Consider the following 26,007-nt stretch of genomic DNA (forward strand, 5'->3'; position numbering starts at 1 on the left):
TCACCGCTGATTGCTGAGGGCCTATGAACATTGAGTTTTGCACAGCGAGCACTCAGGTATTTCAGATGGCAAGACAATTTGATAAAAAAAATCAGTCGGAGGGCCAGACAAAGATGACTGGTGGGCCGGATTTGGCCCATGGGCCGCCAGTTGACTAGCCCTGTTCTATACACTTATTACGACCAATGAACAAAACTTAACCCTTGTGCATCAATAAAAAAAGTTACTCAGAGGTCCTTCAAGGACAAAAATGTCCATGTCAAAAAACCGCCATAAAAATATTATTTATTAATATTATTTTCCACTTTTAACCAACATCAGTCCTGATCATAACTACCAAATATTCATTCATTTTCAGGATTTTAACCCTTTGAATGCCAGTTTGTTTACATAATGCCACTGTTGTTTTTTACACACACACACACACACACTTCTCAATACACACATACAAAACACACTCTGACATCCATACCAACACACCCACACAATTTTAGCTGCATCATTTATTCAATTGGCCTGCAGTGCTCTATAATACAGCAAACAGAAAATAGGGAAAAAGCTTGTATTTGCTCCATAGGCTAAACATGAGAACAATGGCGCCATCTGGTGGAAAATATAAAAAATGTAAATTTTGAAGTCAGGGCTCCAGAATGAAAGCATACTTTCATAGAATTCATGATTTTATGGTTTTGATGGCACTGGGATCAGATATTGCAATTTTAATGGGTTTCAATGGGGACATTTTTGTCCTGAAGGTCCTGAGTGTAACTATTTTGTGTACACAGTGTATTATAGATGTATTATAGGAACTAAGGTTGAAATATCAAAATTCCACCCAAAAATACACACCTTTGGCAACATTTATGCTGTTGGCATTAACACAGCCATAATGTTCGGAAAAAACACAAATTAAAAAGACAAAAATGTCCCGAGGGTCACAAAAGGGTTAAACAAAACCGAGAATGAAGTTTAAGATTAAACACTTGTAGCTGGACAGCAGAAATGTGAATTGTAGACTCACCTTGCCACGTTGCATCTCTTCCTGAGCGAGTTCGACAAGACGACGGACTTTAGCAGCGATACAGAGATATTTAAAAAACCTCTGATGTGATGCCCAGAACTGACCCCACAGAGACTTACGAGACACCAAACCCAAAACATCTGCTGATCTGGTGAACAACTCAAGAGCTTCTGCCCACTGGAGAGAATGAGAATCAGAGATTAAATAGGTTGCAAAATATATAGTTAAAAGAATAGTTTACAATATTGAAAAGTCTAACATCATTTAGTCACCCTGGTGTTGTTCCAAACCCGACTTTCTTTGTTCCGTGGAACACAAAAGGAGACGTTTTCATTAATGTACTGGTCACTCTTTTCTATGCAATTACAATGAATGGGCACTAGAGATTTCATGCTCAAAAAAGAACAGAAAAGCACTATTAAAATATCACATAAGGAGTTGTGCACTTTATTTCAAGTCTTCTGAAGCCATTCGTGCGAGAAGTAGCATTATTTTAAGTTGGATCCAAAGCTATCATATGGCTTTAAAACACTTGGAACATAGTGCACGTGTCATAGAAAGCAGGGATTTTTAAATGTTTTAAATGCCAAGGACTCCCAAATACGACCACCACCTTGTAAGGGACCCCCCTCCTAAAATATATAAAGCTATAAAAAAAATTTTTTATAAAGACCAAAGAAAAAATAGACAATTTAAATAATTAGTTTTTATATTGCTATCGTAGTAAAGCCAAAATATATTTTTTAAATATTATCTGTAGGTATGCACCAATGTATCTGCCAATTATTGACCAAATTAAAACCATAAACCGGCAATATCAACAATAACGACAAGTATGCTTGGGGTCACTGTCCATTTGGAAGACCCGTTTGTGACCGAGCTTTAACTTCCTGGCTGATGTCTTGAGATGTTGCTTCAATATATCCACATAATTTTCCTTCCTCATGATGCCATCTATTTTGTGAAGTGCACCAGTCCCTCCTGCAGCAAAGCACCCCCACAACATGATGCTGCCACCCCTATGCTTCACGGTTGGGATGGTGATCTTCGGCTTGCAAGCCTCACCCTTTTTCCTCCAAACATAACGATGGTCATTATGGCCAAACAGTTCAATTTTTGTTTCTTCAGACCAGAGGACATTTCTCCAAAAAGTAAGATCTTTGTCCCCATGTGCACTTGCAAACTGTAGTCTGGCTTTTTTATGGCGGTTTTGGAGCAGTGGCTTCTTCCTTGCTGAGCAGCATTTCAGTTTATGTCGATATAGGACTCGTTTTACTGTGGATATAGATACTTGTCTACCTGTTTCCTCCAGCATCTTCACAAGGTCCTTTGCTGTTGTTCTAGGATTGATTTGCACTTTTCACACCAAACTACGTTCATCTCTAGGAGACAGAATGCGTCTCCTTCCTGAGCGGTATGATGGCTAATTAAAAACTGAGCAATGTTAAATGTATAAACATAAAGGGAAACATTTATATGAACCTGAAATGGCAATAATGTCCAATTCTTTTTTTTTTCCTGAAATTTTCCACAGACCCCCTAGGTGCCCCTGGACCCCTGTTTGAAAACCCCTGAAATAGACTACATTTATGATGCTTTGCCATTCTTTCTGAAGCTTGACATTTTCTGCTTCCTTTCATTGTAATTGCAAGGAAAAGAATGACCTATTCAGTATTTATAACAACAACTTTTGTGTTCCACTGAAGAAAGTATGTTATACAGGTTTGGAACATTATGAGGGTGAGTAAAAAAATGACAGAATTTTCATTTTTATGTGTATATCTCACCAGTCTAGCTGCTTTGTTGTAGACAAGTTTAAACTCTTCGTCCAGTGTTATCTCTTCTATACGGAAAGACACGCCGGAAAAACTCAGCTGCCGTGCGATATACATGCCACTCACTTTCATATCCATGGCGACAATCTCCATGGCACCAACACCCCTGCAACACAGCAAATTACAATTAAAAATGTTCATTGGTGTTTTAAAATATGGAATGAAGAACTTGTGGTTAGATAAAAAGACACCATTAGACACGGATATAGGAATTTTTTTGTTATGAAATGAAACCCCTAATCTCTACTGAGCATGAACACTGACCTCTTCTCTATAGCATGCAGGAAGTCATCAAAGGTCTTGAACGGTGTTCCTTGCCCCCAGATCCCTAAACGACTCATGTATATCATGTTCTTTGGCTCAGAAGCACCTAGAGAACAAGAATGATAAAGGCAGTGAGTAAATCCTCAAAAGATTATATTTTAATCCATGAAAATTAGACTGGTCTCAAACATGCACACTTTTGGCATGAACATAAAATCACTCTAGCTGCAGACTGTGAGGCAATGAAGCTAGAAACTCCGCACCCACCTGTGGCACTAGCGTATACCACTCTCGCCCGGGGCAGTTTACTCTGCAAGTCCAGCACTGCTTTACCCATCTTGGTGGAAGTCGCATTTTTTGCCTTATGGCACTCGTCAAACACAATCTGACAGAGGTTAAAGGTCAAGGGTCAACAGCACTCCAACTACTACAATACTTTTGTTCATTATGAGGGATTCTTCTTTTTTTGATAGAGATTGAAAGGCCCAGATTACTTTTACATAGACATTTTGAAGAGGTCTGTTGTAACAAGAGTATAATATATTATGAAAACATACTGTAACTTCAGTTCTCAAAGGGGTTGTTCACACTGCAAATAATTCTGATTTGTTTTTTTAAATCCGATCTTTTAAGATTATAAGACTGTCTGCACTGTCATTACGCAAGTGATGAAATCGGATACATTTGTTCAGACAGAGTCGTCAAAATCTGATATATTTACATGAGTTGGCATGATGCCACAAGTCATATGGAAGTAGCTGTCATTGGAAAACTTTCAATTTTCCATCCATTCATTACATCTTGCGATGGTGGTGAACTCATAATGTGCATCAGACAGCATCAGCTTAAGAGGTATTGCTGTATTTTACACATGCTAACAATTTCTGAAACAACTCAATCATTCACCATTTAAGCTCTTCAACTTGGAGACATTTTTGGGCTGCCGCCTGCAATTTTTCACACTCAAATTTAAAAGCTCATCATTCACACATACAGTGGACTAACTGCCAAAAATACCCCCCCTCCATCTGAAATGTAGGTGGCGCTCTAATGCATTTTAGCCCTCACAGATATGCTCATCCATAGACATTTAGTCTAATTTTTAGTTCATGCACCACCCTCATTATTTAATCAGATATCTCGGCCTCTGAGTGGTCTAGAAGCTCAATCTAGGTGTCATTAGAAAGTGTACGTATAACATTATATCATCAATAGTCAATAATATATACTTCCATTGATTTGTTTAACATGCTATTCATGCTAAAATATATATATAAAACACAACATTGGATTACTCACAAAAGCAAGCTCACAGACAAGTAAACAATGGCTAATTTTTTTGAAAACTGTCTAATGTAGAAGCAGATATAACGTTTTTAGCTATTTAGGGCCTACAGCAGCAGTTATCGGTGCATAAAAGAGATGTTTGTATTTAATGTCTTACAGATATCATATTTCACAATGTGATTCTTTCGAAAATATTTCGAACTGTGGTATTACTGCAACAAAATAAACTGTACAGTCACATTCCTGAGAATGAAAGCTTTCATTTGATATATGATTTGATATATGACGTGCTATTTGAAAGACTTTTATATTCGTATTAATATTTCTACCACATGACCTCTAGGTGGCGCTGATTTGCAAAGCGAATCATTTCAGGCCTTATTTTGTTATTTTAAGTTACATAAATGCAGAAATAATGGTTATCTATGAAAAGTTCAGATTCTGAGCTTTCAAATGATACCCCATATGTCTGACTTATGTATACGGAGACTTGAACATTTTAAGCGTAAACTTTTTTCGTGACCCACCAGCTGGGTCCGCAGTGTTGAAGAGGTTAATACATAGTGAAATCCACTTGAGAACAACTTCACAGTCACGTCGCGAAATCAGATTAAAATCAGATTTTTAAAAATGAAGTGTGAATGGAAGTGTGTCAGTGATGAAAAAAAACAAAACATTTTAAATCTGACCTGCCCATTCACACTTCATTTTTAAAAATCTGATTTTAATCCGATTTCGAGCCACATATTCATATTTCTGTGATGTCATTCATTTCTCAAACGATTCAGACAACATTGACAATTTTCAAAGCTGTAAATGAAGGATACAACTCCATCAAAGTTGGGTTTGCACCAATCCAAGATCTGTTTGAGCCTGGTGCGGTGCTGGCCGCCCGCCTGGCTCTCTCCAATCAGCGCTGAGTATGTGGCGAACAGAACGCCCTCTGAGGTAGCCATGTCTCCATATTTAATCTGTATGAAAGAGGAAAAACACATACAGTCAAGCCGTGTGCCATGTTTCTCAAAATAAAAACGACAATATGGAAACATAGTCTCAGCCCCGAGTAATAATTTTTTTTGCAAGTAAATGTGTCTACTGACATTCACATTTATTTCACTATTTTTTTTAATAGTTCTGTAACAGTGATGTCCAGTCAGTGAACAATTAGGACAAATCTGAATCAAAGTGAGGAGTTATCGGTCTCAATTGGTCGGACAAATGAAAACGGAAATCAGGTATGACTACTGGCTAATGTGTACAATGCTAAACTTAATACAGCAGTGACCACTCATATTACGTACCTTATTTAAAGCAAAAACAGGGATGTTGGGTGCGTCGATGTCTTTCAGATCTCTCTCAGCATCGTACTTCAGGTCATTCGAGACACTGAACCTGAAAAAGAGAAATACAAATCTGTTACAATTACAGAAACTCTCGCTCTGTTATGCATAAATTCATCAGAATAAATGGCTAATAAGTAACAAGTTTAATTCTGGTTAAATATTTTCACGATATTTTCATAAATCCCCCCCCCTGCAGTTTAATTCCATGGCCTTTTTTTCAGAAAATTAAAAAACTTACATACTTTGTTATGAAGTGAATGATGAATACAAGTATTAGATCATTAGATAAAGACCGATGTTTAGTCACTTAATTTCTTATTGCCATAAATATTTACCTGAATGGCATTTCATAATAATGTCTTTTCCTAACAGGCAGTATTTCCATAATTATGACATTTCTGATATTTGTGTTGCTTTTACTGTGTATATAGTTGCTAAGCCATAGCATAGCTCAAAGTAAGTTGGCAGTGACAAGACACAACCGGCATCTTGAATCCGTAAGGATTTGAATTTTTTTAATGCCTGGATTAGTATCTAAAACACTTAAAGAAATCCTAAGTGCATGGTTGGGTTCTCACAATGCCTTGATAATGTTATTGGTACGATGCCAGCTACTATCACTATACCACTAATGTTTGGATGCACAGGGAAAAACACTTGGCCATAATGCAGCAGTGGGCTTAGATACATGCCTATGCCGAGTCTGAGCAGCAAACACTACTCAGTGTTTTTTTTATTTTTTATTTTCTCCCCAATTTGGAATGCCCAATTCCCAATGCGCTCTAAGTCCTCATGGTGGCGTAGTGACTCGCCTCAATCCGGGTAGCGGAGGACTAATCTCAGTTGCCTCTGTGTCTGAGACTGTCAATCCGCGCATCTTATCATGTGACTTATTGAGCACATTACCGCGGAGACATAGTGCAGGTGGAGGCTTCACGCTATTCTCTGCGGCATCCACGCACAACTCACCACACACCCCACTGAGAACGAGAACCACATTATAGCGACCACGAGGTGGTTAACCGAACGTGACTACCCTCCCTAGCAACCGGGCCAATTGGTTGCTTAGGAAGCCTGACTGGAGTCACTCAGCACACCCTGGATTCGAACTTGCGACTACAGGGGTGGTAGTCAGCGTCTTTACTTGCTGAGCTACCTAGGCCCCCACTACTCAGTGTTTTAATGTAATCATGGTACTACCATTTGAAAATTACTGTAGCACCATGGGTATGAAGCCGCAGTAAAAGCACCAGTATACCATGCAACACAAGTACATGATAACTACTGGGCTATTTTTTTTAGTATATTTCACAACTTTCAAGCCCCATGGTTTGCCATTTCCGGATACAGTAAATTATCATCTGTCAATGACTGTTGCAATTAGCAACGCAATAAGTATTTGTCAAAAATCCAATTACATCATCCTATCACCAAGCCCTAGTTCAGATGTGTTTGATTAAATGTTGATGTTTGAGATGCATGCTGATCCCTACCATAGTGCTCTCTTCCGTCCCTTTAAGAAATTCTCCAGTATGATCCCAGCCACAGTGCGGCCTTTCCCAACACCAGCTCCATCTCCGATCAGAAAACCCGCTCGCTGACCATTCTGAAGAATCACCTCGTGTTGCTGAAGAACAAAACAACAAATGCAACTTAAAATATTACCACTAAAATCAAAAAGCATTTTTTAGTGGAAAGAAAGAGCACACAGAAGAAAGAGCAGAGAAAGAAGAGCAAGAAACAGAAGAGCAGAGAGAGGAAAGAGTGCTGAGATTGAAGAGCATTGAAAAAAAAAAATTAAGAGCGAAAAGAGCATAGAGACAGAAGAGCCGAAAGTGAAGGGCACAGACTGGGAAGAGTACAGAGACAGAAGTGTCGAAAGTGAAGTGCACAGAGAGAGAAGAGCCAAAAGTGAAGAGCACAGAGACAGAAGAATCGAAAGTGAAGCACAGACTGGGAAGAGAAGAAATGGAAGATTCGAAAGTGAAGACCACAGACAAAGAAGGATCAAAGTGAAGAGCACAGAGAGGGAAGGGCACAGAGACAAAAGTGTCGAAATTGAAGTGCACACACAGGGAAGAGCACAGAGACAGATGAGTCGAAAGTGAAGATCACGGAGAGGGAAGAGCACAGAGACAGATGAGTGTAAAGTGAAGAGCATGGAGAGGGAAGAGCAGAGACAGAAGAGTCGAAAGTGAAGAGAACAGAGACAAAAGAGTCGAAAGTAAAGAGCATGGAGAGGGAAGAGCACAGAGACAGAAGAGCCAAAAGAGGAAAGAGCACAGAGACAGAAGTGTAGAAAGTGAAGAACACGGAGAGGGAAGAGCACACAGACAGAAGAGTCGAAAGTGAAGAGCACAGACTGGGAAGGGAAGAAATGGAAGGGTTGAAAGTGAAGAGCATGGAGAGGGAAGAGCACAGAGACAGATGAGTCAAAAGTGAATAGCACAGAGAGGGAAGTGCACAGAGAGAGAAGGGTCGAATGTGAAGAGCACACACAGGGAAGAGAAGAAATGGAAGGGTCGAAAGTGAAGCGCACGAAGAGGGAAGAGCACAGAGACAGAAGAGTTGAAAGTGAAGAGCACAGACTGGGAAGAGTACAGAGACAGAAGGGTCGAAAGTGAAGCGCACGGAGAGGGAAAAGCACAGAGACAGATGAGTCGAAAGTGAAGATCACGGAGAGGGAAGAGCACAGAGACAGATGAGTGTAAAGTGAAGAGCATGGAGAGGGAAGAGCAGAGACAGAAGAGTCGAAAGTGAAGAGAACAGAGACAAAAGAATCGAAAGTAAAGAGCATGGAGAGGGAAGAGCACAGAGACAGAAGAGCCAAAAGAGGAAAGAGCACAGAGACAGAAGTGTAGAAAGTGAAGAGCACGGAGAGGGAAGAGCACACAGACAGAAGAGTCGAAAGTGAAGAGCACAGACTGGGAAGGGAAGAAATGGAAGGGTTGAAAGTGAAGAGCACGGAGAGGGAAGAGCACAGAGACAGATGAGTCAAAAGTGAATAGCACAGAGAGGGAAGTGCACAGAGAGAGAAGAGTCGAAAGTGAAGAGCACAGACAGGGAAGAGAAGAAATGGAAGGGTCGAAAGTGAAGCGCACGAAGAGGGAAGAGCACAGAGACAGAAGAGTTGAAAGTGAAGAGCACAGACTGGGAAGAGTACAGAGACAGAAGGGTCGAAAGTGAAGAGCACGGAGAAGGAAGAGCAGAGACAGAAGAGTCTAAAGTGAAGAGCACGGAGAGGGAAGAGTCGAAAGTGAAGCGCATGGAGAAGGAAGGGCAGAGACAGAGGAGTCTAAAGTGAAAAGCACAGAGAGGGAAGAGAAGAAATGGAAGATTCGAAAGTGAAGAGCACAGACAGGGAAGAGCACAGAGACAGAAGGGTCGAACGTGAAGAGCACGGAGAAGGAAGGGCACAGAGACAGAAGAATCGAAAGTGAAGAGCACGGAGAGGGAAGAGCACAGAGACAGAAGAGTCGAAAGTGAAGAGCACGGAGAGGGAAGAGCACAGAGATAGAAGAGTCGAAAGTGAAGAGCACGGAGAGGGAAGGGCACAGAGACAGAAGAGTCGAAGTTCGCAGAGATGGAATAGCACTAAAAGTGAAGAGCACAAAGACAGAAGAGAGAGTACCTGGCATGCGTAGATGATGGCCTCCAGCTGCAGGGCTGACAGCATGCCGGAGCTAATGGTGCTGTCTGGAATGGACAGTGTGTATGTTATGTCAGGAGGAGGGACGCTGGAAAGCGTGTTGGTCTCCACCACAATGTCAGGGTGAGAGATTCCAATAGTAGCTGCACAAAAACAGTTTATTTGCCACTGATACACCACAAAATAAGAGATTAAGTTGAATTAGTGTTGTAGCAGGGCTGGTCAGTATGAAGTGTTACAAAGTGTGAAGCAGCTGTTTTTCCACTGATAATGAATAATCTTATCTTATGAATCATCTTATCTTTTGGTTCAAGTGCATCAAGTTCCAAATAAAAAGAGAAAATCATCAAATGAGCTGAAGTTCCTTTCATTTGTCAAGCATTTAATTCAGTTTGATTATCCAAAAATAGGCAATACCAAATGGTTATTCAATTTATAAAACCATTTTTTTCTAAGAACTTCCAGAAAAAATTAACAATTGTGATGTATAGCAATACCGTGATGTAAGATTTTGCTCATACTGCCCACCCCAATGCTGTAGATTAATATGATATGATACAACATGTTTGTTTACATTTAGACGGCTTGTATTCAGCGTATGTGTCTGCGTGCCCTAACTCCTCGGTTTCTTCCTCATCTGCCTCCACTTCTTCCTCCTGTGGAGGCGGAGCAGCCTGTGGAAATAAAGGATGAAATGAAATGTGATTAAATAATGGCCAGAGAATTAGAAAAGTGAGAAGAGAGTAGCGTTAATCTACCTTAAGTCCTGCTACTGATGCAGACAGGATCGCACTGATGTCATCAAGCCTACCAGGAAAAGCGCCCAAATTCTGCTGAAGAACATTAATACAGAGACACTAAGCCATACACTCACACAAATGAACACGAGTTAGGACCAACTTAACCTCCTTTTCTGTAAATTATGACTAATATGTACTCTTTAAAATCTTAAACTCATTATGTCATTGTCTTTTGTACTCTCATTTTTTGTTCAAGTGAGATTTTCAGAGAAACTTAATACAGTAGCGTGTAAATACCTGTTGTCTCTGACTGTGTCCAGGTATATCCCAGTACATCTGTGCCATGGTGACCTCAGTGGGTAACTGTGCCACACTATCGATGCTAAACCCAGAGGGGTCTGCATACTCAGACAGCGAGTCAGACGGTGAGGAGAACAAAGATGTGTTGGACAGCTCATCTATGCACGACAAATCCTAGACGAGGAGTAATGAAAATGAGAGATAAAAGTTGGGTGGGCCTGGGTAGCTCAGTGGTAAAAGACGCTGGCTACCACCCCTGGAGTCGCTAGTTCGAATCCCAGGGTGTGCTGAGTGACTCCAGCCAGGTCTCCTAAGCAACCAAAACTGGCCCGGTTGCTAGGGAGGGTGGAGTCACATGGGGTAACCTCCTCGTGGTCGCTATAATGTGGTTCGTTTTCGGTGGGGCATGTGGTGAGTTGAGCGTGGATGCCGCGGAGGATGGCGTGAAGCCTCCACGCACGCTATGTCTCCATGGTAACGCACTCAACAAGCTACGTGATAAGATGCGCGGGTTGAAGGTCTCAGACGCGGAGGCAGCTGGGATTCTTCCTCCGCCACCCAGATTGAGGCGAGTCACTACGCGACCACGAGGACTTAAAAGCACATTGGGAGTCGGGCATTCCAAATTGGGAGAAAAAAAAAAAAATGAGAGATAAAAGTAACTTAAAAATAACAACCACAAAGAAGATTGCTGTTTTTAAAACACGTAACTCTACTAAAACACATCACTTTAATTTCACATATTCTGTCAGCTAGGCAAAGCATGCACTTCTGGACATAATGTTTAAAGGGATTGGTACTCAGAAATGGTGAAAACAAAGCTTGTTGAAATTATATCTGATTATCCATTTCTATTTCAACTGTGCAATCCTCGACAATACAGTAAACTTCAACTGTAGGCAAAGCTACCATATCCTTAACAATCGAATGAAGGCCCAATCCAGCTACTGTAATCTTCCATTCACAGGCGTTATGGCCTCTTGAAAGTGCTCTATTGGATGTATCATTTAATTTTGCTCTATTTATATAATGGCTGGCTGTCTGAAGATGACGATATTACATTATATTATTCTTAAACTACTCCGTTCCGACAGTGAGGCTTCCAGTTCCACATAAATTTCCCATTTGCGAGAGCGGGACGTGCAGTTTAGCCGAGATGAAAGAGGGTCAGGATTGAATGTCAGGCCAATAACTGTAAATTGTGTCGGACAGGAAGAAATGAGGAGCAGCAAGCTGTGAGAGAGAAATATTCAATTACACCAAGAACTGGAGATCTTTAACACCACATGCTGTAAGAACTTACATTATTACAATTTGCATATTTCACCATGAACGGCACAGCATCTTAGAAATAGTTCACCCAAAAATGATAAATCTCTCATCATTTACTCACACTTATGCCAATGACTTTCTTCTGTGGATCACAAACAAAGATTTTATATATATATATATAGGTGTATTTGTCCATTCAATGCAAGTCAATGGGGTCCAAAATGTAAAAAGAGTTCACCCTTCAGAATACAGCCACCTACTGGTTTGGGCTTGTCAAAAGTGGAGATTTGAAGTAAAAAATGGACTTAAATATTGTTCTGTTTCTCATCCACACCTATCATATCGCTTCTGAAGAGATGGATTAAACCACTGGAGTCTTATGGATAACTTTTATGCTGCTTTTATGTGCTTTTTGGACCTTCTGTGTTCTGGTCACCATTCACTTGCATTATGAGGACCTATAGTGCTGCGATATTATTCTAAAAATCTTCATTTTTTTTCAGCAGAAGAAAGAAAGTCATACACATCTGGGATGGAATGACGGTGAGTAAATGATGAGTCAAACGTTTTGAGAAGCCTTCCACAAGCTTCTTACAATAAGTTGCTGGAATTTTGGCCCATTCCTCCAGACAGAACTGGTGTAACTGAGTCAGGTTTGTTGGCCTCCTTGCTCGCACACGCTTTTTCAGTTCTGCCCACAGATTTTCAATCGGAAAGGCCCAGTTCCAGATCAAAATCACTGAGGGTGCTTCTGAAAATAGTGGGGGCGCTCTGTATAAAGTGGAGATGTATCATACAACACATTTTTTTATTTCTTTTTTTTTTTTACCCAATTTGGAATGCCCAATTCCCAATGTGCTTTTAAGTCCTCGTGGTCGTGTAGTGATTCGCCTCAATCCGGGTGGCAGAGGATGAATCCCAGTTGCCTCCGCATTTGACACCATCAACCCGCGCATCTTATCACGTGGCTTGTTGAGCGCGTTGCCACGGAGACATAGCACGTGTGGAGGCTTCACGCCATCCACCGCGGCAATCACGCTCAACTCACCACACACCCCACCGAGAACGAACCACATTATAGTGACCATGAGGAGGTTACCCCATGTGACTCTACCCTCCCTAGCAACCGGGCCAATTTGGTTGCTTAGGAGACCTGGCTGGAGTCACTCATATTAAATTTTTTTAAATATATTAAATCGTGTTTAAATGCTACTAAAACAATGTAAATAACAGTTTTTATGTACAAAACATTTATTGCTTCGTTTTTTTCACATGATCTGTCGCTGAACATGACAGCAAAATGCTGCGCCTGCAGATTAGGACATACTGATTTGCACAATGAATAAAACAGGCTGCATGACACAGATAAATGATTACTGCCAGAGTAACATTCACCTACAGGTATGAGGGACTTCAGCATTTTACAAACAACACAAAGAACAAACATTTTTCTCTCTCACTTGGATTTGCTCGCGTGTCCCCTCCGCGTGCGAATGATGCGAAGACCTACTGTAACATAAGACTAAGTATTTCCTATTTGTGCAAGTACAAATCTCTGATTGGGGTGTTGCATCCATTATCTGGCAAACCTGAGCATATTAAAAGCTTGTGGATGCGTGATAGGTCCCAAATCCAGATAAATGAAAGATCTAATAAAAAAAACTTTCATGATAAATCGACCCGCGGGCAGCAGTTTTCCCTGGTCTGCAATTGAGTGTGCTCTAAGGTTCGTTTGAGGGTGCTTAGCACAAAACGATGGTCTTTATGCCAAACAGTTCAATTTTTGTTTCATCAGACCAGAGGACATTTTCACAAAAAGTAAGATCTTTGTCCCCATGTGCACTTGCAAACTGTTGTCTGGCTTTTTTATGGCAGTTTTGGAGCAGTGGGTTATGTCGATATAGGACTCGTTTTACTGTGGATATAGATACTTGTCTACCTGTTTCTTCCAGCATCTTTACAATGTCCTTTCCTGTTGTTCTGGGATTGATTTGCACTTCTCGCACTAACCTACGTTCATCTCTAGGAGACAGAATGCGTCTCCTTCCTGAGCGGTATGATGGCTGTGTGGTCCCATGGTGTTTATACTTGTGTACTATTGTTTGTACAGATGAATGTGGCACCTTCAGGCATCTGGAAATTGCTCCCAAGGATGAACCAGACTTGTGGAGGTCCACAATTTTTTTTTCTGAGGTCTTGGCTGATTTCTTTTGATTTTCTCATGATGTCAAGCAAAGAGGCACTGAGTTTGAAGGTAAGCCTTAAAATACATCCACAGGTACACCTCCAATTGACTCCAATTAGCCTATCAGAAGCTAATTGGCTAATTGCCTAAAGGCTTGACATCATTTTCTGGAATTTTCCAAGCTGCTTAAAGGCACAGTTAACTTAGTGTATGTAAACTTCTGACCCACTGGAATTATGATATTGTCAATTAAAAGTGAAACAATCTGTCTGTAAAAAATTGTTGGAAAAATTACCCTGTGTCATACACAAAGTAGATGTCCTAAACGACTTGCCAAAACTATAGTTTGTTAATATGTAATCTGTGGAGTGGTTAAAAAATGAGGTTAATGATTTCAACCTTACTTTATGTGAACTTCTGACTTCAACTGGACATACATATTATACATCAGGGGTCGGCAACCTATGGCACGCGTGCCAGTGCTGGTGATCACTGGCAACCCAGCAAAGGCGAGAGAGGAGTAGACTATTTTATTTATATAAATTCTGTGCCTGCATTCCAATCTACATCTTGATGTAATCCTTCCTCATAATCACGCAGTGTGTTTTCATGAGCTGAATGGGAGGCTAAACAAAAAGTTCAAATGTGACGAGACTGCAGTATAACCAACAGACTACACTCTGCATGGAGCAGAACACTTCAGATGTGGATTTAAAACATCAACAACAAAAAGGTATGTATACAGTACACTACAGTACATGTCATATCATTATAAAGTAATTAATTTGTTGACAAGATGCTGCATTAATAGAGGACAAGCAGTATGTTTGCCGACAAGGAGAGGATGCTAACATTAAAGCTAACCTCAAGCGGTTAGAACAATGTGACAAGTCCAACCCAAATGTTTAAATGTCACGATTGTTACCATCTATTATCATCTATTTGCATTAGTTTATATCCAGCCGGTCATGTTTTTGTATTCGTTAGCCAGCAAAGCTGCATATTTAAAGCTAGTGACATGAGAAAGCATCTTCATGCAGCCGAGAGAAATGTATAAACAAATCAGAAAAGCATCTGATTTCAATTAAAAAATTTTACCCTCACTGTAATACGATGACTTCCGATCGATCACATTCTTGTGCTAAAAAAGCTAGACACAGTGCAACAAATACAGTTAAACATAAAGCACGTGTCTCAATGTGTTTTTAAAGTTCTTCTTAATCAGACACATCTAAAAAACAGCGCTCCTGCACGAGACACTGAATAAACAAAAACAAAGGGACACAATGACGTTTGTTTAGCACGCGTTTACATAGAAAAACAAATGTATGGTTGCAAAGGTGTTCGTGTGAACAGCCCCTTACAGTTGGTGGAGGTCTTTGGCTGTTGCGTCTTGCTCTCTTATAAGCGTTTCTCTGATTAAGCAGTGAGTTGTTTAAATGCTTTGTCAGGAAAGATGATCAACTTGGAAATGTGTCTCGAGATCCTCGCGTTCGGTTCCAGTCTGTTGTGTTCCGTCTGATTGAACAGCCCCTGACCTGTGCTCATAATCTGAGCCACTTCACCACCGAGTTCAGCTGAACACCACTGCTATCTGTGAATATTGCTACTCTACATACAACTGTACTGAATAAAAAAACAATGTGGTATTTCGCTGTTATTATGAAGCTCGAGTCTGGAGAAGTGGGAAACAGTGCAAGTGTAACACCACCTCATTTTACTTTTGACCTTAACAGTTGAGAGAATATGGACAGACTAAAATGTATTTATTTATTTATTTTATGCACATTAGTTAAAAATGAAATGCTCTTTTTTAACAGCCAGAATAGGAATGTTCTATGCAATAATATAACGGTGCTGAATGGTTTATGTATTTATTGCGCCCTCTTGTGGACTTCAAAAAGTACAATACATTTTCATGGTTCAGTCAGTACATTTTTGTAATAATGTTCAGCACTATTTTCCTTTGAGTGTTATTTTTTCATTCAGTATTAATTTTAAAAACTATAGGTTGATTAGTCGGTTATCGGCAGGTACTGCCGAACTTAGTTATCGGTATCGGTAAAAGTCATTGACCGGGAAAATAAAAAATGGCGCTCCATGTCAAAAAGGTTGCCGACCCGTTATACATGCTATTTCTTACTCAATGTGGCGCTGTTGTTTCAGTGATTGACTTGATTTACATTTGACATTGCTATTTGACGAAAAACCAATGCGGAAGTAAACTATAGCAAGTTTAACACATGAACAGTATGATTTGGCTATTGTCATTTGGGTGTACTACTGAAATGATGTAAATTGTGTATCAATTTATACTCAAAAAATGTCTGAGGAAAATACACATGTGTTGATTGTGTGTTGTGTAGCTCAATATGTGTTTGACAGCCAGGTGCGTCTCATTAAATTTCAGTGTGGAAGTAATGAATCCTGTTCTATATTTGTTGCATCATGTCTTATATATGAAAAATAAAACATCAAAATATATCAGAATGTTTTTCTATTCTATTATTTGTCTTTAAAATGTTTTGAAATGCACACTATCTGGGCATTTTGTAGATCCATTTGTGATAGATACACATGCCGGGTCACTAATGACCCGAGTGTGCAATAATGTTTGTCGAAACACCCATGCATTTAAGGGTTATTCAAGAGAAATCCTGACAAATCATAAAAAAGAAGCACTCTTTTCCAATGGCGTCACTATCACTGAAAACCAAAGCATCATGATTAGGGATGCACGATGTATCGGCGGCCGATATATTGACCGATAACCAGGAAAATCTAAATATTATCATCGTGCCGATAATGGAATTATCACCGATATTTTCGCTGATCATTTGTTACAGTTTATTTGACTACTTCCGGCTTCTTTCCTTCAGGCAGGGACTCGGGCAGCCATGAGCGACACACAACGTGTCTGAGTGAGTGAGAGCCAATCTCATGTCACTCTGTGTGGATTATTTCAACATCTCCGCACCTTGTTACGTTGTTTTGTGGCTGGTTTTAGTCATATGCTGTAAGTAACGACATGCCATTTCCCATATTCTGTTTGTTTCATGAGGCAATAAACGCAAACGCAACAAAAACATGTATGTTACTGGGGAGCAATCCTTTTCGCTTATTGTGGAAAATAGCACATCGTTACTTACAGAACAGTATTGTGATTAAAACGAGTCCAAACATAACCTAAAACAGTACATTTATCTTGAAATAATTCTCACAGAGTGATTTGATGGCTAAAAACACTAGTTTGTGAGTGAAACAAATGTGCTCGTTGTATTTTACAAGTTGAGAATTTTCTAACATTATGACTCATGACTATTATATACCTATATAATATATACCTATTCCAATTATGATTGTTAGTGTTCACATTTCATATGTCAGTGGAACTGTCACAGATGAGTGCTGTAGTAAGCGTCTATGAAACACAAATCACAACTGTACTCGCAGTCTGGCTGCTAGCATAAATATTACACCATGTATACAGAGATTAGGGTTTGTATTTTGTTGTTTAATGTTCGTTACATGCTGTTAATCACCTCATTTTGGTTTAATGCATTATTACAGCTGTTTTAAGTTCATTATTCTCTCTCTGTTAGCGAGTCATCATGATTACCGTAAACACTCATAAATCAGCACCATACAATTTATGCAAGTGTATTGTCTTTTATTTGTCATTCAAATCAGCATTCATCAGTTATATAGGCACATTTGTGGTTCATGTTACATCCTCAAAACCTTAAATAGCAGCCAAGTCCAAATTCCAAGTTTTTAAATGACACCTATTTTTAAAATGAGAACCTTTTAATGAATTAGCAAGCAGTTTCAGAAAGGACTAAAAACAATTTTACAATTATTTTTTATACCGGTTATCATTTCAGTCACAATTAGCTGTAAATGATCTGTTATCGGTATCGGCACAGAAATTCCCTATGGTGATGTTTTATAAGGTGACTGTATTTTGCAATGTTTAGTATTCCAATATGATATGAGGTTCACGATTCGATATAATCTCTCGATATAAAAACACAAATAAAAATAAAAAAATTACAGAAATTTCTTACTTTATGAAATAAAAATGTGTAATTATAATTTCTCATCAAAATATATTTTTTAATACACAATATAAATATAAGTTTCTCATATACCTCTCTCTACAAGAAATAAATAAATAAGCTTTCATAAATAGTGGGCTACAGTCAGGCTGATCAGGTGCAGAACAAGCAATAGAACTGAATAAAACCTGTTCTGAAAAAAGTATGTGAAAGTGAATATTTATATTTTAATAATTTGTTTGTCATTATTATTATTAGCTAAATTTAACTTTATAAAAATATACTATATATTAATTAACATTATATCATGAAATTGTATATATAATAATGATATGAGCTATCACTGTTTGAAATAATGTGTATAATTTATAAGTAATAACATTGAGTTTACATTCATTTGTATAAGACATGCTAAAAATGTTACTGTCACTTTAAGAGTTCAACGAGCGACTCGCAGTGTTTCGGTTCAGCGAACATCAACGAGAATCTCTCGCACATCCGTGCTGCACGAGAGAAAAATTCATATTTATTTTTCTTTTTTTTTATCTGACTGTAAAGAACAGAAAGAATATTAAGACACATTATTCAATGAAAGTGGAGTCGCCTCATCTTTGATGGACACACATTACATGGAGGAAACGATCCGCTTTAATCTCAAGCACTTTTCATTAAAACAAGGCGATTTTCCAGGTATTCCAGTATTTACATTTCTAAAACCACTTTAAGGATCTTATGTGAACCCTGTAAACCTTGTGCTACCCTTACTGCAGTTTAAAATATTCTGGTTCAAAATCAAACCATATTTGTAAAATATGTAACAGGCACGGCAAAGCCTCAACCTTGTATGTGATATCCACAATGCCTACACTGCAGATCTTGTTTTTGCTGGCTGCTGACATTGAGAAGAAAACTCTTCATAAATGTGCTCTATGAGAAGTGCTTTTTGATGCTGATCTTGGCTGGACGGTCACTTCTAGAGAGATTACCCACAGTACAAAATCGTCTCCATTTATAGACAGTTTGTCTAACTGTGGACAGATGAATATCTACGCTCTTCTAGATAACTGTGTAACCCTTTCCAGCTTTATGCAAAGCAACAACTCTTGATCGTAGGTCTTCTGAGATCTTTTTCTCGAGGCATGGTCCACGTCAGCAGATGCTTCTTGTGAACAGCAAACTCAAAATGTTTGAGTGCTTTTTATAAGTCAAAGTAGCTCTAACCCACACCTCCAATCTCGTTTCATTAACTGGATGCCAGGTTTGCCAACTCCTGACTCAAATGAGCTTTTGTTGATGTCATTAGCCTAGGGCAGGTCTACTCAACTTCGGAAAGGTCAGGGGCAGCAAAGCTGGATCCCTGCACCTCAAGGGCCGCACTCTTAATTTGCATGATGATTTATATATATATATATATATATATATATATATATATATATATATATATATATATACATTAAGTAAACATTTTTATAGTAAGAATGTTGGTATGTTAGTTAACGTGATAGTTCACTTAAAAATGAAAATTCTCATCATTTACTCACCTTCATGCCATCCCAGATGTGTATAACTTTCTTCTGCTGAAGACAAATGATGATTGTTCTTAGCTTTTTTACTAGAAATCTCCAACTGCCAGTGAAAGTGGACATTTAAAGTAAAAAAAGGTCTGAAATATTGATCTGTTTCTCACCCACACCTATCATATCACTTCTGAAGACATGGATTTAACCACTGGAGTCATGTGGATTACTTTTATGCTGCCTTTATGTGCTTTTTGGAGCTTCAAAGTTCTGGCCATCATTCACTTGCATTGTATGGCCAATAGAGCTGAGATATTCTTCTAAAAATCTTCATTTGTGTTGTTGAAGAAAGAAAATCATACACATCTGGGATGGCATGAGGGTGAGGAAATAATGAAAGAATATACATTTTTGGGTGAACTATCCTTTTTAAACATAACGGGTGTAACAGTTTGATTTTCTGATATAGATTAGTTCTGTTGTCACTGTGATTGTCAACTAACAAACACCATGAGTGTTCAACATCACATACACCAGAGATGTGTTCACAAACAAGAGCGATATGTCCAAAATTATCACCAAAATCCTTCAGTGACAAGTCATTAAGTTTTGTTCACCCCCTTAGAGTTTTGCGCCGAAGTAGCTCTGATGAGCTATTCAAGAGATTGGACAGATTCGCTGTTGGAAGTGAGATTGCGAGCGCGCATGTTTGATTGACAGACCGTGCATGAGCGCACATGTACTGTGTATGAACGTGCACGCAGACCTACCGCCGCTACATCAGCAATGCTCCAGTATTATTTGTCGTTTTCTTATTTTATTTGTAACATCCTGATGCAGTTGAATTCCCTCTCTGATTCAGCAATGTAGAGAACTAGCATAAATCCTCATGAATATGGACACCTTACAATTCATACAGACTTGATAGGCTGCTGATAAACATATTTCTGATGATGATGATTTCGCATGCGGCCCTCGAGCGATCTTTTGCGGCCCACGTGTTGAGTAGCGCTGGCCTAGGGGTTCACATACTTTTTGCAACCTACACTGTGAATGTTTGAATGATGTATTCAATATGTCCTATACAATAATGTGTGTGTTATTATTTAAAACAGTTTGTTTATTATTGTAACTTAGATGAAGATCAAACCAGATTTCAAGACAAATTTATTAATTTGCTACATAAATGCAGGTAATTCTAAAGGGTTCACATACTTTTTCTTGTCACTGTATATTGCCTCCTATTATTTTTGTAAGATTATGAAACAGTATGAAACATATGCACTATGTAACGAAAAACATTTTAGACAGTAGTCTGCTACATTGATGTCACAATCTCACTATGTTGTAATTCAGCGTCTATTTCACGAAACACTCTCAGTTAAATATAAAAGGAATCCGTTCTGATCTTACCAGTGTCTGAGATACCTATACACTCAATAAACAAACCAGTGAATGTATGGTATATCCTTCACAGTCTTGTTTTCAAACACAAAAAATAAATATAGCTCTATCCTGACAAAGATCCATTATATCAGAAAGATACATTCCCTATTTATTAAGAAAATGCAAAATAATGAATCAAATCTCATATGTTTCTGCACAAATTAAGATGAACTCTAACTACCAAAGACACATCCAAAGCTTGTTTTTCATTATTTTTCAGCGGTTAAAGTGAGTCTGCCCTCGGGCACTATCACTGCAGAAAGCAAAAGAAATGCAATCTGCGCTTACCTGGGAGAAGTCTCCGTTCCTCACGAGGTCGTGAATGTCTATGTCAGACAGGTCCAGATTCACAGAGGACGAGTTTGACTGAAGCTGCCTGATAAATCAGAGGAGAGAGAGACTTGAGAAATACAAAGATATGATTTAGGCCTAGACCTTTTTTCGAATCCAGTTTAGGTGATCCCATCAGAAAACATTTATGGACACCTGTATTTCCCGTTCAGTTGTGATCGGATGACCAGAATCGGTCGTACCAGGTGCTTTACCTCTTTTAGAAGTTGAGAGGAAAGACAGAATGTGTGTCACTCACCTCCCAGATTGCATAGGATAGTGCTGGCTGTACTGGGTTTGCTGTGAAAACACCCATGAGTTTGACGCGAACAGCTGACTCTGTGAAAACAGGAAATAAACAGCATATTTGACAGGAAATGACCCTTGGAAACACTGTTCAACAGAGATATCACCCATCAACCCAAATATTTACTCTAAGTGCTGGCATTATAATGACTCTACATAAACTGTGCACATACAGGGTGAAAACCATTTGTGTTATAACAGTTCACCATGTAACAACCATAAACCAGGTGAGGCAACTCTATCTAAAGAGAAGATTACCATTGGCTACCAAAGCACTCCAGGGTCCCTCCCATTTTGGACAAGGCTCAAGACCTGACTGGAGTAATAATTATGAAGAAAAAGACAGTTCAAAACTGCAGATTGCATCAGATTAAGAAAGGACATCAACATCAAGACTATAAAATTAGAGGGCGGAGAAGCTAAAAGACTCCCAGCAGAGGTAAAGTCTGCAACTCGAATGAAGCCTGAGGGGTTTCAGGGTTTTTCATGTCTAACTTCAGGTTTGAATTGGAATCAGGTTTGTAATTCACGGAAAAATTATTCTTATAAATATGCTTTATGCTTCAGTTTGACTTTTTGGTGAATCCATGCTTCACATACCTTTACATGCGGTCAAGAAACGTTTTGGGTCATATTTCACCCCAAAATAAAATAAAACAAACACCGATCAGCCACAACATTAAAACCACCTGCCTAATATTGTGTAGGTCCCCTTCGTGCCGCCAAAACAGTGTCAATCCGCATCTCAGAATAGCATTCAGAGATGATATTCTTCTCACCACAATTGTACAGAGTGGTTATCTGAGTTACCGAAGACTTTGCCAGTTCGAACCAGTCTGGCTATTCTCTTTTGATCTCTCTCATCAACAAGTGTTTCCGTCCACAGAATTGTCGCTCACTGGATGTTTTTTGTTTTTGGCACCATTCTGAGTAAACTCTAGAGACTGTTGTGTGTGAAAATCCCAGAAATACTCAAACCAGCCCATCTGGCACCAACAATCATGCCACGGTCCAAATCACTGAGATCACATTTTTTCCCCATTCTGATGGTTGATGTGAACATTAACTGAAGCTCCTGACCCGTATCTGATTTTATGCACTGCTGCCACACGATTGGCTGATTAGATAATCACATGGATGATTGTTGGTGTCAGACGGGCTGGTTTGAATATTTCTGGGATTTTCACACACAACAGTCTCTAGAATTTACTCCGAATGGTGCCAAAAACAAAAAACATCCAGTGAGCGGCAGTTCTGTGGACGGAAACACCTTGTTGATGAGAGAGGTCAACAGAGAATGAGCCAGACTGGTTTGAACTGACAAAGTCTTCGGTAACTCAGATAACCACTCTGTACAACTGTGGTGAGAAGAATATCATCTCTGAATGCTGTTCTGAGATGCAGGTGCCGCCAAACAGCGCCAACCTACACAATACACAATATTAGGCAAGTGGTTTTAATGTTGTGGCTGATTGGTGTGTGTGTGTGTGTGTATATATATATATATATATATATTGCATAAAGCAAAAACAACCTATTTTTTGACAATTATTATTTTAATTTTTTTTGCATTATGACATTATTTTAATGAGAATTAAGCACAATTCCCCCAATATTCTCATCACTGTAATGCAAAAAATAAGCATATATTATTTAAATTCAAATAAAATACAATTAAAGTATAATCATGATAGTATTGTTGAAATTAAATGTACTGAAATTAATTTATGCTGTTTTAAATAAATAAAAAAATCAGTGTGTCTAGACTGCATGATTTTCCTCACTGTATTATAGTAATGAGAATTGTATTTATTTATTTTGCAATGAAAGTAATGAGAATTTGGGGAGAAATTGTGGAAATCTGGGGAAAATCGTGTCTTCTTTTTCTTCTTTTGATTTTAGGAAAAAGCATGACCCTTGGTTTACTCGCTCAGAGAGGAAATAAAAAAGCATACCATTTTGGATTCTCCATCCCAAGGCTCTGCTTAGGAGTAACCGTAACATGTACCACAAAAAGCTGTGATTGTTTTGATACTTTAGGGGCCGTATTTTACCTCCATGGAGCTCGTGAGAGGAGGACTGGGAGCGCTGAACTTCGGGCTCCCTAGCTGAGGGCTCTCAGGATGCAAATAGTCCTCTGTGTCCATGACGACAGACGTGGTAAGAGTGGGCATCAGACACCGAGCAGAAACATGGTCATGTGCCAAACCCCTGTCATTCGCCAGCCATTTCTGAGAGACAGAGAAAGATCATGTGATTTATGACAAATGCTGGTACGACTACAGATATCCATAACTGACCCTTGCATGAAAACAATTATCATATTATCTGATTTCTGAGAGAGGTGCATTTAAAGCCCAATAGATCAATCAGAGTTGCCACACCTTTTGACCTATGATTTTCCATGACCTTTCCGGTTGTTCATGATTACTAGATAGGGACTTTTTAAAATGTAATTTCATTGATTTTGCCAGGTTGGGTTTCCTTTTGTATGCCAGGCACTTATCTTTTGAATTAACACATTTAAATAATTATTAAGAGGATACAAATGACTACTATAAGACCATCAATGGACTACATTTTTGTCATACTGGTTTGTTTTGATTTTTACTGTACACAAGCACTTACAAAGACTTGATTAAATATTTAAGAGAAAAGGACTACTAGAAATATTCTGATTAAGTCATATGAGCTAATTTCATGACTGGCCTATATACAGACAGATATATAATATGTGTACGTTTAAGGGGAATTACACCGTAAGTACACGTGTCGTTATTATTCTTACCTCTATAACACAACCTGTTTCACATCCACTCACAAAAATACACATAATATTAACATTTAACCATTACATATGTAAGGAAAAATCCCAATTTAATCCGAATTAGCGTGTCAGCATGAAAATCTCCAACTAAATATCACTGGACTCTCAAGCACATACTTGTAACATGAGTGTCAGTTCATTTTGAGGTTTATTAATGCATTTATTAGTGAATAATTTAGCTGTCCGGGTGTTTTTATGACTGACTCTTTTAAGCGCTATTGTTTGACTCGAGCTAACATGCTAACCTGACAGAAAAGGCACTCACCGCGCGATAACTAAACTCCCCTGTCCTTGATAACCCTCGACGACCACTCAATGCCTTTGTGTTCACCGGATAGGGTGTATCTGAGGGGTTAATCCATATTTTTCTTCCCCTGTTCGGTTGTTTACCTACTTCCTGGTCGACGTCGCCATCTTGATCGAAGGAGGAATCAGAGCTGAATCTTCCGCTGGCGTCATCACGCAAACAGTGACGTCATCACGCACGTATAAACTATATATCTCATTCGTTTATCATTGTCTCTATTTGTAAATGGAGATTTCCGGCAATATATTAGGGGACATTATTTTATTTAACCCTTGTGCGTCAATTTAAAAAAGTTACTCAGAGGTCCTTAGAGGACAAAAATGTTCGCGTCAAAGAACTGGCATACAAATATTATATATAAATATTATTTTCCAGTTTCACAACATTTTTTAGTCAACATCAGTCCTGATCATAACTACCAAATATTCATTCATTTTCAGGATTTTAACCCTTTAAATGCCAGTTTATTTACATAATGCCACTGTTGTTTTTTTACACACACAAACACACACACACATCACACACAAACACACACACACACACTCACTCAAACACACACACATTCACTCAAACACACACAAGCACACACACAAACACACACACTCACACATACACACACACATTTCTCAATACACACATACAAAACACACTCTGACATCCATACCAACACACCCACACAATTTTAGCTGCATCATTTATTCAATTGGCCTGCAGTGCTCTATAATACAGCAAACAGAAAATAGGAAAAAAGCTTGTATTTGCTCCATAGGCTAAACATGAGAACAATGGCGCCATCTGGTGGAAAATATTAAAAATGTAAATGTTGAAGCCAGGGCTCCGGAATGAAAGCATAATTTCATAGAATTCATGATTTAATGGTTTAATGGCACTGGGATCAAATATTGCCGTTTTAATGGGTTTCAATGGGGACATTTTTGTCGTGAAGGTCCTGAGTGTAACTATTTTGTGTACACAGTGTGTTATAGATGTATTATAGGAACTGAGGTTGAAATATCAAAATTCCCCAAAAAATACACACCTTTGGCAAAATGCATGCCGTTGGCATTAACACAGCCAAAATGATTGAAAAAACAAAAATGAAACCCGAAGGTCTCACAAGGGTTAAAAGCTGACATTTCTGCAACGTTAACAATTATAGCCCACATTTACATTTGGGAAATCATATTATCATAGGAAAAAATGGAGCACTTTGTAAAACAAATTTCGTACAATCTATAGAGGAATTCAAACAATGTCAGCATTATCAAACAAACAAAAACCACTGAAAACATGCCAGGTTTAACCCTTAAATCCCAAACA

At 38.8% G+C, this 26,007-nt stretch overlaps 1 protein-coding gene across 4 annotated transcripts in view; it reads right to left on the reverse strand.

Annotated features, from left to right (window-relative positions):
• Positions 1-24,811, reverse strand: part of LOC127443007 (protein strawberry notch homolog 2-like) — a 44,823-nt gene extending 20,012 nt beyond the window's left edge. The window contains exons 1-15 of one of the 4 annotated variants that reach the window (XM_051701464.1): positions 24,771-24,811; positions 23,608-23,784; positions 21,507-21,586; positions 21,206-21,293; positions 10,437-10,613; positions 10,158-10,232; positions 9,974-10,073; positions 9,382-9,542; positions 7,244-7,377; positions 5,709-5,799; positions 5,235-5,378; positions 3,388-3,505; positions 3,121-3,226; positions 2,809-2,962; positions 1,022-1,198 (exon numbers count right to left, since the gene is read on the reverse strand). In XM_051701464.1, coding sequence (XP_051557424.1) covers positions 1,022-1,198; positions 2,809-2,962; positions 3,121-3,226; positions 3,388-3,505; positions 5,235-5,378; positions 5,709-5,799; positions 7,244-7,377; positions 9,382-9,542; positions 9,974-10,073; positions 10,158-10,232; positions 10,437-10,613; positions 21,206-21,293; positions 21,507-21,586; positions 23,608-23,727 — 1,725 coding nt within the window. In that variant the 5' untranslated portion in view covers positions 23,728-23,784; positions 24,771-24,811. Of the gene's footprint in view, positions 1-1,021; positions 1,199-2,808; positions 2,963-3,120; positions 3,227-3,387; positions 3,506-5,234; positions 5,379-5,708; positions 5,800-7,243; positions 7,378-9,381; positions 9,543-9,973; positions 10,074-10,157; positions 10,233-10,436; positions 10,614-21,205; positions 21,294-21,506; positions 21,587-23,607; positions 23,785-24,645 lie in introns of all 4 variants that reach the window. The other 3 variants (XM_051701465.1, XM_051701466.1, XM_051701463.1) reach the window with 3 other exon arrangements.
• Positions 24,812-26,007: the final 1,196 nt, after the last annotated feature.

The sequence above is a fragment of the Myxocyprinus asiaticus genome, chromosome 6 (genome assembly GCF_019703515.2).
Source record: "Myxocyprinus asiaticus isolate MX2 ecotype Aquarium Trade chromosome 6, UBuf_Myxa_2, whole genome shotgun sequence".
Lineage (NCBI taxonomy): Eukaryota > Metazoa > Chordata > Actinopteri > Cypriniformes > Catostomidae > Myxocyprinus > Myxocyprinus asiaticus.